This window comes from Astatotilapia calliptera, chromosome 20, assembly GCF_964374335.1.
Source record: "Astatotilapia calliptera chromosome 20, fAstCal68.1, whole genome shotgun sequence".
NCBI lineage: Eukaryota > Metazoa > Chordata > Actinopteri > Cichliformes > Cichlidae > Astatotilapia > Astatotilapia calliptera.
This window is the reverse complement of record NC_137441.1, coordinates 19045035-19058926: the sequence shown is the minus strand read 5'-3', so window position 1 is coordinate 19058926 and position 13892 is coordinate 19045035. Positions and strand designations below refer to the sequence as shown.

The following is a 13892-nucleotide window of genomic DNA, read 5'->3' as shown; positions in this document are numbered from 1 at the left end:
TTGGAGAGTTGGTACGTTAACTCCGATTTAGTGTTAAACACCAAATCTGTCTGGAGTTGATAATTTAACACTTGGTCTTAAGAGTTTATATATTAACTCTCAAAGATTATTTTAGTTTAACTACGTAAGAGTTATCTTCTAATTCATTCTAAAAAGCGGGAATTTTACTGTTCTGAACTTCTAGAAATTTATTTTGGAAATAAACATTTACTAAAAAGATGCAATGGTTTTTGAAAAACATTTATTCTGAACTGTGCACCACAATTTCAAAACATTTTCTGAAAGATGTAACAGTATACATGTTCTCACTTTCATTAGAATTGTGTTTATCAAAAGGTCTGACATGGTAAATGCAAATAACAGCATTCTCATCACTTATTTCTTCAATACAATATGCATGTCCTTCATTCATCCCTTTGTGGAACTTCAGCGCACTTCTGCTCTCCCCCATATTCCATCTTCACAAGCATATCCTGTGCGGAGATTGAATAAAAATTAGTTGACACTAATTAATGGCACAAATAATCCAGTAAACAATTGCAGCACAGTAAAAAAAAAAGACTTACCAAGCATGGCAAACAACTCAAATATGTAGAGCAAAATGTTCTGAAACGGCTTCACTTCAGCTTCGATTGGAGCCGTGCTGGGGGCGGAGTCTGTGAATTTACTCTATTGGTGTCATAGCCCCTGTAGGAGTTCAGAGTTAAGAGGTCAAGAGTTAATGTTTCCATTTTAACACCTCCAGATTTGACAGAGAAACACTCATTTTTAACACTCGATTTTAACTACTATCATTTTACACCTCAGAGTTACATTAAAAGAATGTGACTCTACTTAGAGTAAAATTAACTCTACTTTTGCAAGAAGACTATTAACACCAAAACATTTAACACTTTTGAATTTGCTGTGTATGTACTTAAAGTATAAGTTCTTACTTTGCTTTTGTGCAATAAGTTGCCTGCTAATGTAATATTTGGCTGTAAAGCTAGTCCCTTTGTTAAGCTAGTTAGCCGCGATTTTGGAGGTCATCTGGGATAGCATCGATAGTACAAGTTTATATAATAAGACATATGACATATGCTATGTAGTAGCAATGTGGTATATAAGTGCATATTATGCTGCACATATGTATATCATGACTGTATTGTTTGTCTTGTTTTTAGTTTCACCCTTTTGAATGTCAGTAAAGCTGTTAACAACGTTCATCGATCTTCAGAGTTGTGATATAAGAAAGGTGTTAACGCCCCTGCATCAGACAAGCACCCATAACGGCACAACGTTATTCTCATTGAGTAATGTAACGGAATACGTTACAAAATATATTCTGGAGCATGTATTCTGTAATCTGTAGTGGAATACATTTTAAAAGTAACCTTCCCAACACTGACCATACTTTTGAATAGTCAGTGCAAAAGAGTGTCTTTGAGTTTCAGTTACTGGCCAGTTTTGCCTGGTTTGTTTTCTTATTAGTGTTAGTGTATATTGATTATAATGTATGTGCTTACTCCAAATAAGGTACAAATTCAAGGAAAATTAATAAATGCTGTTCAGATTTTAAATTCTCTTTAATTGTACTGCCAACAAATAACAACTTCAGTCAGCACAACCCCTGTGGTCTTGGTCGAAGTGTTTTAATGAACATACAGTTACGTAATTGTTACATACACCAAGAGGCTGAAAGGAGTAAATGACAGTGAATGCCAAATTTCTCACTAGTCTAATACTTTATACATGTGGAATAAATAATATCATGATGACATACATGCCAAACTGAGAGCTAAATAAAACAAGTAGAAAAGTGGCCAAAAGGTTTTTGGCAATGGTGAGGCTGAACAAAATCTTTACAATTGATCCTTAATGTTGTCCTTTGTTTCCTTTCAGTGAAAAAAACAAAATGAAAAAAAAAAAATATATATATATATTATATAGACACAAGTTAGAAGGTTATCACCCAAAAGGGGTTTTCACGGTTGTTGTGGCAATGCAGCTTAATAATATTATAAAAGTATGTAGCGTCTATAGAGTACAGAGACATAACAAATCACTTGGAATGTAAATGAAATCATCAAACTTAAACTTCTCAGTTCCTTTTCAGAAAGCCCAAACCTCTCTGGAATGGCATCAACAGCACCACAAAATAATTTTAAAAAAAAACAATAACAACAACAACAAAAAGCAAACAAACAAACAAACAAAAACCCCCAGAAAAGATTCAGATAATAATTCAGAATAGTTAACCTTAAGGATCAGTGCAGTCCCATTTAAATTTGATGATGTTTTTCATTTTCATGGATCTGTTCCTGGAAAATTTTGTCCTTGAAAGCAAACATTAAACTGTGTCTGTTGAGTGTTGAGTTCAAGTAACCAAAAAAGTTATTATTTTTAAGTCATACAGTGGGGCAAAAAAGTATTTAGTCAGCCACCGATTGTGCAAGTTCCCCCACCTAAAATGATGACAGAGGTCAACTGTGAGAGACAGAATGTGAAGAAAAAATCCATGAATCCACATGGTAGGATTTGTAAAGAATTTATTCGTAAATTAGGGTGGAAAATAAGTATTTGGTCAATAACAAAAATACAACTCAATACTTTGTAACATAACCTTTGTTGGCAATAACAGAGGTCAAACGTTTACTATAGGTCTTTACCAGGTTTGCACACACAGTAGCTGGTATTTTGGCCCATTCCTCCATGCAGATCTTCTCGAGAGCAGTGATGTTTTGGGGCTGTCGCCGAGCAACACGGACTTTCAACTCCCGCCACAGATTTTCTATGGGGTTGAGGTCTGGAGACTGGCTAGGCCACTCCAGGACTTTCAAATGCTTCTAACGGAGCCACTATTTTGTTGCCCGGGCGGTGTGTTTTGGATCATTGTCATGTTGGAAGACCCAGCCTCGTTTCATCTTCAAAGTTCTCACTGATGGAAGGAGGTTTTGGCTCAAAATCTCACGATACATGGCCCCATTCATTCTGTCCTTAACACGGATCAGTCGTCCTGTCCCCTTGGCAGAAAAACAGCCCCATAGCATGATGTTTCCACCCCATGCTTCACAGTAGGTATGGTGTTCTTGGGATGCAACTCAGTATTCTTCTTCCTCCAAACACGACGAGTTGAGTTTATACCAAAAAGTTCTACTTTGGTTTCATCTGACCACATGACATTCTCCCAATCCTCTGCTGTATCATCCATGTGCTCACTGGCAAACTTCAGACGGGCCTGGACATGCACTGGCTTCAGCAGCGGAACACGTCTGGCACTGCGGGATTTGATTCCCTGCCGTTGTAGTGTGTTACTGATGGTGACTTTTATTACTTTGGTCCCAGCTCTCTACAGGTCATTCACCAGGTCCCCCCGTGTGGTTCTGGGATCTTTGCTCACCGTTCTCATGATCATTTTGACCCCACGGGATGAGATCTTGCGTGGAGCCCCAGATTGAGGGAGATTATCAGTGGTCTTGTATGTCTTCCATTTTCTGATGATTGCTCCCACAGTTGATTTTTTCACACCAAGCTGCTTGCCTATTGTAGATTCACTCTTCCCAGTCTGGTGCAGGTCTACAATACTTTTCCTGGTGTCCTTCGAAAGCTCTTTGGTCTTGGCCATGGCGGAGTTTGGAGTCTGACTGTTTGAGGCTGTGGACAGGTGTCTTTTATACAGATGATGAGTTCAAACAGGTGCCATTCATACAGGTAACGAGTGGGGGACAGAAAAGCTTCTTACAGAAGACGTTACAGGTCTGTGAGAGCCAGAGATTTTCCTTGTTTGAGGTGACCAAATACTTATTTTCCACCCTAATTTACGAATAAATTCTTTACAAATCCTACCATGTGAATTCATGGATTTTTTTTTTCCACATTCTGTCTCTCACAGTTGAAGTGTACCTCTGGTGCAAGTTACTGACCTCTGTCATCATTTTAAGTGGGGGAACTTGCACAATCGGTGGCTGACTAAATACTTTTTTGCCCCACTGTATTAGTATAATCCCATTTAACCACCAACTTAATTAAAAATAAGTTATGCGTTAGAAACTACTGTTAAAAGGTACGTGAAGTCACGAATTTGTGATAAATAAAGTATGCACCATCTTAATCAAAATATTTAAACTACTTGGATCTTTAGGTTTATCAGATCTAACTTACTTGGGGTTATGTAGCATTTTCTTTTCTTTTTTTAGGCATGGGAATGGGTGGTGACATTACAGAAATATATATTTATTGGCAAAATCCTTAGTGTTATAATACAAAATTTTAAATTCTGAGTGCTAAATTGCTTGGATCAGCAACATTTTGTAGTACTTAAAATCAGCAGTCTGTTTGATATCATTTACAGTCCACTGTTCTACTTTACAAAAAATGTATTGAAGACAAGCATTTGTTAAAAGATGTTAATTAGTAGAAATATAGTTGCAGATATGGTTCTACAAAGATCATTTTTTGTTTATATGATAAATATGAACAGAGTAGATACTAAAGGAACCACAATGAAGAGAAATAAATAAATATAGAAACTAGTGATTGATGCAGATGTGAATGATGGCAGTTAATCAGAGTACATGTTAGACTCTCAGTTTTGACCTTGGTGTCCTTGGAATTCAGCTATGAACAGAGCTCAGAATAAGTCATCCCGTGAGGAATTATCTGATATAGATCTGCTACAGAAATGTTATTCTTCTTCACAAACTTAACACATGCACAAATTATGACATTTTGTTTTATTGTCTTATTCATCTTTTTTTTTTTCCATGTTCTGTTGTTCAGCAAGAAGGACTCCTTAGAGTAGGCATCGGACGACTTCACCAATATTGGTGAAGTCGTCCAGGCTTCACATGGAAGAAATTAAAAATAAATAAAAAGGGTCAACAAGGATCAATCTTTCTTGATGAGTGTTTTCTTTAAGACAGGAGAAAAATCAACATATTTGTTGAATCCAGTGGCTTAAATTCTGTTTGGGTCAGATATACAGCATGCATAGTCTCGAGGTAGCTTTCATGGTCTATACGTTTTCTGACAACACAACCAGAATCATATCAATCAAAGATTTACAGAGACTACAAGGGACTTTTAGGGTACTCAGCTGTTGTGTGTAACTCAAAGGGTTCTTTCCTAAATGTAAACAGGCAATAGATCAGTATGTTTTAACAATTCATTGAAACATTGCCATAAATTCATTTTATTTTTAAATTTTTTAAAATTCATCCTAAAAATGTGCTCTGCATTCACATTTTTACTGTAATTCAACCTTTTTTTTTTATTTGTTGAACTACTGCAGTAAGAGCAGAGTGATTCTGTTTCACTTGGAACATTTTGCAAAGAACCAGAAGTAACATTAGAATAACTGGATATTATTTCCTCACTGTGATTCTGGTTATACAAAAGTTATTTTATTTCAAAGATTACATTCAGATTATCTTTTAATTCACATTTAATTGCTTATAACAAATTTCTAGTTATCTAAAAAGTTTGACACACCTGAAATTTGGTGCAAAAAGTATGTTCCTAACACTTCCTCATTGTTAGTTTGGTTGTTTCCATGAAGAATACTTAAAGCTTGCAAAACTGCATCATTCAGTCTTTCACCCACCAATATAAAATAATGTTTAAAAAAAACCTAAATAGCAGTCACATTTGTACTCAGTTTGTGGCACACACTCACAAATGCTCTCTGGAATATGCGAGTTGTAGCAGGCAGTGTGGGTTGTGCTGGTGACCCGGTGTACTGCTGTTTAAATATGTTGGGAAAGTACTAGTATGCTTGGCCTGTCTCAACTTGCAGCAGTCCCAGTACAGCTGAGTGGTCAGCCAGCTTCATTCTGCGCTGATTGGAGAGATTGACGTTCTTAGCCAGGTAATCCACAGCAGCTGTGGAGAATAGAAGACAGGATGGAGAGTTAATGAAGATTTGTTAGAATCCTTGCCGCTTGCAATTGATAAAATGGTAAATGGACTGAAAGTCACTAAGGCAAAAACTAATTAATACAAATACAAAGGAATAAGAACAAAACGGTTTACAAAAGGATTACAATGTGAGACAACCCAACCAGACAACCTGACAATGAACAGAGGGAATCTGACACGCTAAATACACACACAGAGGGGAACACATAACAACAGGGGAAGCAAAACTGAACACGCTGAACACAAGACAAAAGACTAAGATGCAGACCAAAATACATGGCATGATACAGGGATAAGAGGAAGGAACACACAGGGGAACAAGGCAGACTGAGGAGAAAAAGGGAGGTGACACAATGAGAGAAACATGGAAGTAATTAAGAAAGACGAGACACTGAGGGAGAGAGAGAGACAGGACGGGCTGGGGAGAACATACATGAATGCACATGACAGACAGGGGAGACAGAATGAAACACAAGGAGGGAAAATGTAAAGGGAAAAGGGAGACAAAACACAAAGGCATTACTGGGACCTGGGAAACATGCAGGGAAAGGCACGTAAACACAGATGACACGACAGACACGAGAGACCAAAACACAAGGGGAACCTAACAGACAAGAAACTAAACATAGTCAATCACCCAGGAACACAGAATAAACTAAAGACTAACTAATGAACCTTAAACCATCATCATAATATATAACAATCACCAGAAGCCAAGAAACTCAAAATGCTGGGTCGGATGACCCAGAACCATGACACTACTTTTACATTATGAGTAAATCATGTTATTTCATGGTTTACTATTTATCCTGCAAACCTAAATGATCAGTTCATTTCCCCTTGTACTCATTCTTGATAGCACCTCCTGACAATGTGTTATGACTAGAATAGAATAGAATAGAATAGAATTCAACTTTATTGTCATTGCACATGCACAGGTACAGGGCAACGAAATGCAGTTTGCATCCATCCAGAAGTGCTTAGTGATATAGATATATTACAATATATATTAGCAATAATATAGATATGTAAGTATATTACAGAAATGGGTCTATTATGTTATAATGTACACGGTATGAAGTATGTTGTGAATATTCTATAACTATAAGTATGTACAGGCTGTAGTGAGTACAAGCTATGTACAGGATATGGACAGGATATAAATATGAAAAACTATACAGAATATGAAATAAATAACTTTACAGGAATCTGAGATATACAGCTATACAGAAATGGGAACTATGCAAGTTGTAAACAGTTGTAGGGTTAAAAATTATCGTATGTACAGAATGATTGTTTACACAGGGCTATACAGTAGTGCAGTTAAGGTAAGTGAGGGTGTGGATAATTTCTACAGAGGCTATATAAAGTGCTAGTGGTTGTGAGTGGTGGTTCACTCCATGTTATTATTGTGTGTTTGAGGGTACAGTTGTCCATTGTGTGTGTGTGTGTGTGTGTGTGTGTGTGTGTGTGTGTGTGTGTGTGTGTGTGTATGTTCAGTCCATGAGTTAACGTGGGTCAGATGTCAGGAGGCAGAGTTCAGGAGTCTGACAGCTGTGGGGAAGAAGCTGTTCCGGTACCTGGTGGTCTTAGTCCGGAGGCTCCTGTAGCGCCTCCCAGAGGGCAGGAGGGTGAAGAGTCCATGTGATGGGTGACTGGGGTCTTTGATGATTTTCCCAGCCCTTTTCAGACACCGCTTCCTGTAGATGTCTTTTATGGCAGGAAGTGGTGCTCCGGCGATGCGCTGGGCAGTTTTCACGACCCTCTGCAACGCCTTCCGGTCCGAGGCAGAGCAGTTCCCGTACCAGACTGTTATACAGTTGGTCAGGATGCTCTCGATGGTGCAGCGATAGAAGTTCACCAGGATGTCTGAGGACAGGTGGTTCTTCCTCAGAGTCCTCAAGAAGAAGAGGTGCTGGTGAGCCTTCTTGACCAGCTTGGAGCAGTTGGTCGTCCAGGTGAGATCCTCGGAGATGTGGACTCCCAGGAACTTGAAGCTGCTCACACGCTCCACAGCCGTCCCCTTAATGTGGATGGGTGGATGTGGGTCAGCATTCCTCCTGTAGTCCACGATGAGCTCCTTGGTCTTCTCGGTGTTAAGCAGCAGGTTGTTTGTGTCGCACCACTCAGCCAGACGATCCACCTCCTCCCTGTAGGCGGCCTCATCGTTGTCACTGATGAGGCCAATCACCGTGGTGTCATCTGCAAACTTGATGGTGTTGGAACCATCAGCAGGTCTGCAGTTGTGGGTGAAGAGGGAGTAGAGGAAAGGGCTCATCACACAGCCTTGTGGTACACCGGTGTTCATTGTGATGGTAGATGAGCAGCGGTTATCCAGCTGGACATGTTGGGGGCGGTTGGTCAGGAAGTCCAGTAACCATTTGCAGATGAGGGAACTGATGCCCAGGTCTGTCAGTTTCCTGATGAGTTGTGAGGGGTGGATTGTATTGAATGCTGAACTGAAGTCTATAAACAGCATTCTGGAGTAGGTGTTGTTGTTGTCCAGGTGTGAGAGGACAGAGTGCAGTGCGATGGAGACTGCATCCTCTGTGCTCCTGTTCTGGCGGTATGCGAATTGGTGGGGGTCCAGGGTGGGGGGGAGACAGGATTTGAAGTGTGCTAGGACCAGCTGCTCTAAGCACTTAGTGATGATGGGGGTGAGTGCTACTGGGCGGTAGTCATTGAGGCAAGATGGGTTGGAGTTTTTGGGTATCGGGACGATGGAGGTGGATTTGAAGCAGGCCGGTACCACAGCGTGGGCCAAGGACAGGTTGAATATGTCTGTCAGCACTCCTGCAAGCTCCTCAGAACACGCTCTGAGAACACGCCCGGGGATGCCATCGGGACCTGCAGCCTTGTGGACATTGATCCTGCTCAGCACCGCTCCTACATCGGTGGGGGAGAGAGTCAGAGGTTGGTGGTCTGGCGTCACGTCTGCTTTGGTTGTGGGGTTCCCTCGCTCAAAACGAGCATAAAAGTTGTTGAGCTCGTTGAGGAAGGAGACTAAGAACAACAGTGGCATTTCACTGCACAGGGTACTGCTTTGTCATTTTTCATTGTCCAGGGCTGCACTTCAAGTGAGTGTATTGTTTGATGAGAAAGCCTGAAAAACTGTTAAAAGGGTGTTCTTTCTGGTCTATCTTGGGATTATCTGATCATATGTCTCTCTAATGTTGTAGAGTATTTATCTTTCAGTATAAAGAGAACTGGAGTGTAGGACGAACAGAATTTTTGATTTTAGCTTTTCTTTTTCCACTTTGCTGTTTGTTTATATGTAGGTACCAAAACTGCTTGGTTAAACTCTTAAGCACAAATTAGAAGGCAATCTTGTCCCCTATCATTTCTTCATTTTTTAAATCACCATGATTGTGAAGAGAAATTGTAGAAGGCAAAGGAACTCAGACTCAAGATATCTTATACATGTGCACACATGGACGATCGTCCCTCACCGTCCAATCCATCCTGCACCAGACGAGTGCAGGACAAATGTGAGACAGAGGAAAGACCGCCCAGGGCTTTCAGAGCTTTCTTTATTTATACTTAACCCAAGCTTTCAGGGAAGTAGGAGTGGCAAAAACATTTCCACAAAAGGAGAAAGAGACCGTTAGCTTGCCTGTTAACAAAGGAGGTAGTATGTATGTATAGAAATTCAGACATTCCCATATAATGAGAGAGAGACCGTTAGCCTGCCTGTTAACAAAGGAGGTAGTATGTATGTTACAGCATTCCTCTGCACATCAGTTTTCACTCCCTTTTCCTGTGTGGTAGTTTCAATTCAACAGCTCTTCTTCCTTTAAATGAAGCTACAACTAAGCATAATCACAAAACTCAAAAATCTCTCAACAATGATGATGAGAATTTTTGATCAGCAGAGGAAATTTGGTCTTGTGATGTACCAGTGCGTATATGTATGAGGTAACTGTTTTGATTTGATTGATGTATAAAAAATAAAGTACTTAATTACTCACAAGTAATTTGATATTCAATTCAATTTTATTTATATAGCACCAAATCACAACAAAAGTCGCCTCAAGGCGATTCATGATATACTACTCTGTACATTACTTTCATGTGACTCCATAAATTAGTGTTTCCTAACCTTTTGGAGCCATCGCACATATTTCACAAAAGAAAAATCACATGGCACACCACCAATCAAAATTTTTTCCTCGCACCAGGCTCTGTTTGTCCCCAGTATACCTTTCTTGCTTTCTTCTGGCCACTACTCATGCTAGGGCCTTCATCTGGGTCAGAATTTTTTCCAGGACCCAGGTCAGATTGACTACTTTTTTCAAATCTCACAGCATGACTATTATGCAATTTCTTCTTCTGTTTTACCTGCAGTTGGCAACCTATTTAATTAGAGCAGATAGTTATACTAGTGCTAGTGGAAAAGAATGTAATTGTTCTGCCCGTTTCTCCCGCCGATGGCTTAGAGTACGAATCAGGTGGAACCAGATAATCTTCAACGGAACACCTGATCAACTGTTGGGAAACAGCCATAAATGACCATGGTCACATAATTACTATTTCCATACATAAACACAAATCCCGATACTAATGAGGACACATATGATCTTTTAGTTTTTATGCATGAACATGAAAACTGACAAAACAAGAAAAATTGAAAGAGACTTAGGAGAGAATGCCACAGTGACTTTTAAAAACATGAACACATACAAATGCGCTTGCTCATCACTGCCTTTGTGTGTTGAAGAGGCTCTGGCTGCTGAGCTGGGGTCAACATACACTCACCTTTACATCATTCTGGGTTCTAGCCAGTGTTGGGAAGGTATTCCAAAATGTATTATTCCACTACAGATTACAGAATACATGGCCCAACATGTATTTTGTAATGTATTCCATTAAGTTACTCAATGAGTTAAGTTACTCAATCTGTCTCACAGAAACATGGCTAAAAGACTCAGCCTTCCCGATCCATGGCTGAGTCCATGGCAGAGTGAAACAGTTCAGGGGGTCGGCCCCACAGAAGGTTGTGGAGGCAACACAAATCCAAAAGCCGGCCGTGCGGAAGGCAGCGGCGGCGACACAAATCCGGAGACCGGCAGCGCGGAAGGCAGCGGTGGCCACACTGTTCAGGCGATGGTGATAGTCGGACGGGCTCCTCAGACCCCCCCAGCGGAAGCCGCAGGCGACGGTGATGGCCAGACGGGCTCCTCGGACCCCCCCAGCGAAACTAGGAGGCGGGAGCGGATCTTCGTGCCCCCCCAGCAAAGAATGAAGGCTGAAGCAGCCCCTCGGACCCTCCAGCGAAGGCCAAAGCGGCTCTTCGGACACTCCAGGAAAGACCAAAGGCTGAAGCGGTTTCTTGGACCCCCAGCAAAAGCAGGAGGCTGGAGCGGTTCCTTGGACCCCCCCAGCGAGAACAGTCACAGAACCAGTGTGAGCCAGTGTGAGCTTCTGGCACACACGAAACAAAACCAGCAGGCACGGGGGCCTCTGGCACACACAAAGCAAAACCAGCAGGCATGGGGGCCTCTGGCACACACAAAGCAAAACCAGCAGGCACGGGGGCCTCCAGCAAACATGAGGCAGACTGCTGCGCAGAGCACTGACCCTGCTCAGGCAGCAACAGCCGGGCACAGTCCTCAGCTGGCTCCTTAGCCTCCAGGGGTCCAGAGTCAGCTGAGGCCTGGAGTGAGTAAAAGTCTCAGAACAAGCCAGCTTTTGAGAAACCAGTTTAGTGTTAATATGTTTGTCTCTCTGCTCTGTATGGGAGGTAGAAAAACAGTCCTTAATGCGTTGTATTGCCATAGCTTCCTGTACAGAGGCAGGTGAAAGCGAAGGTTGTACAGGTGACAAAATAGAAGAATGAGTAGATGAAGAGGCAGGTAGCTGAAGAGATAACTGTGCTACTGGTGAGGCTAATGGCTAAACAGGTGACCGGGCTAAGGGTAAAGGTGTAGGCTGGGCTACTGACTGAATGGAAGCCTGAGTGGCTGACTGTAATGATGGTTTTAGCGGAAGTTAAGCTGGTGAAGAGGGGAAATCAGAGTCATTATTCTCCCCTGTCCCAAAACACAGAGCCCCCGAAAAAACAGTCCCAAAGACAGAAGTGGTGTAAAAAATGTCCCTTTGACTCACCACAGCCAGCTGCTTAGATGTCAGCCGTTGTCCGCTGCTGCCAGACGAAGTCTGCTAATTCCCGAGCTTGCACTGCCGCCTGGGCTTTATGTAGATCGGCAATTAGATCTGTGAATCCTCTGGCCTGGTGGAGATGGGGATTTCCCTCGAGGATTGCCTCAATCGCATTCATTCCCACAATCTTCGCTCTTGTATTTGAGGTGTGGGTTATCCATTCCACCAGGCGTAGGACTTGCGCCAGATCACTCTCCCCAGGAAAGTCCGCTGGATCCATGTTTGTGGTCACTCCGTAATGTCACGGCTGGGGCAGCAGTCGTGTGGTGTAGTGAGACAAGGATCCAAAATGCAGGTACTGGCTGAGGTAGGCATGTATTTGTAGTGAAAGCAACGTACAAACCAAGAAATAAGGAACAGGGAGCAACTAAAACCTAGACCTAGACTGGGAAATCTAATAAACAAACCTGAAAACATAAGGACACGGGGAGACACGCAGGGAAAGCACGAAGAAAGGAGAGCGGAGAGACGCAGGGAATACCAAATTACACAGACGGAGCAACAAGGAACACAGGCAGGCACACACTATAAATACACACAAGGTAATGAGGGAATGATACACCAGAGGGGAACACAGCTGAACCTAATGAGACACAACGAGACACAGACCTTCAAAATAGAACAGGAAACTCACAAACTGTTTTACAAACACAAACTCAGGGACATGAACAGAGCACAGGGGGGGGAGAACACAGGTAGGAATAATAGAACACTGAACACCAAAACCAAACCCTAAGAATTAATACAAAATCAGAAGAAACTAGAAAATAATAACAATAAACTCAAAAGGCTGGGTCACCGACCCAGGACCATGACAGTTTTCTTTTTATTGTTTCTCGGTTATTCTGTTTCTTTCACTCCAGGACCGTGTGCACCTAATTTCATTCCACCTCATGTAAACATGTGATGCGAATAACACTAAAGAATCCTTGAATCCTTGAGCGTAACGTATTCTAAATACTTTGGATTACTTAATATATTGTCTTGCTCTTTACAACGACATGAATTATGTGATTTATTACTATTACTGAAGGCTACTAACCATACCAATACCAACTAGATATTTAAATCTTTATATAAAATGCCTAACAGTAATGTGGACATTAGGTAAGGCTGCACTTTTTGCAGTGCTTGTATAGAAAACTATTTCTGTATCAGTAATATGTTTTCTTTTTGTCTGTTAACAATCATGTGAAACTGCACATGATTATTTGCAGCTAGCAGGTTGTTAATGCTATCCATCAAATCTAAAAACACTATGTTAACACATGGAGATCCTGAAGGCTGCTCCAAAAAGGATCGGATTATATTTTAAATATTTGTTAAACTCTCTTCCAAACCCCAGCTCTCTATTGTAAGTTTTGAGTGTTTACTAAAATGAAAATAAAAGCGTTCTAACTTCTCACTTGTCTGTTTTTATTCAGGCAAACATGTATAATATTTTTATTAAGAGAGATTAGGCTTTACCTTTTAAGACTTAAACTTAAGTGTTTCTGTCACGTAGTGATTGTGCTCAACTGTACAAAGCTTATTAGACATTATGAAACACATGATATGTAAAAGCGAATTTTTGAATTATCTTTTTTTTTTTCTTAAAGAAATCTACTACATCATGTGTAATTTTTTAGTTAAAACAGTTAAATTAAGAGGGAATGGCAATAAAAACTCTGGAGCTGTGATGTCATCAAGTACACTGCAGTTCCAACTATAGCATTCTCAGGAAGTCTGGTGACGAGTAGCCTTCATAAATAGTAATAAAATTCACACACCAATAGTACATCGTAGATACTGAAGTTTTGACCATCCCATTTATCTCCGGAATTTCCAAGTAAGAAATG

General features: G+C 40.9%; 1 protein-coding gene across 2 annotated transcripts in view; it reads right to left on the bottom strand.

The window, feature by feature from the left end:
- Positions 1-224: 224 nt before the first annotated feature.
- Positions 225-13892, bottom strand: part of LOC113012972 (paired box protein Pax-7-like) — a 116405-nt gene continuing 102737 nt past the window's right edge. Inside the window, exons 1-3 of one of the 2 annotated variants that reach the window (XR_003270782.2) lie at positions 12001-12857; positions 567-5859; positions 225-473 (exon numbers count right to left, since the gene is read on the bottom strand). Coding sequence is in view for 1 of the 2 variants with exons in the window: in XM_026153450.2 (XP_026009235.2) it covers positions 5744-5859 (116 nt within the window). In the remaining variant the exon portion in view is untranslated. Of the gene's footprint in view, positions 474-566; positions 5860-12000; positions 12858-13892 lie in introns of those variants that run through there. The other variant, XM_026153450.2, reaches the window with a different exon arrangement.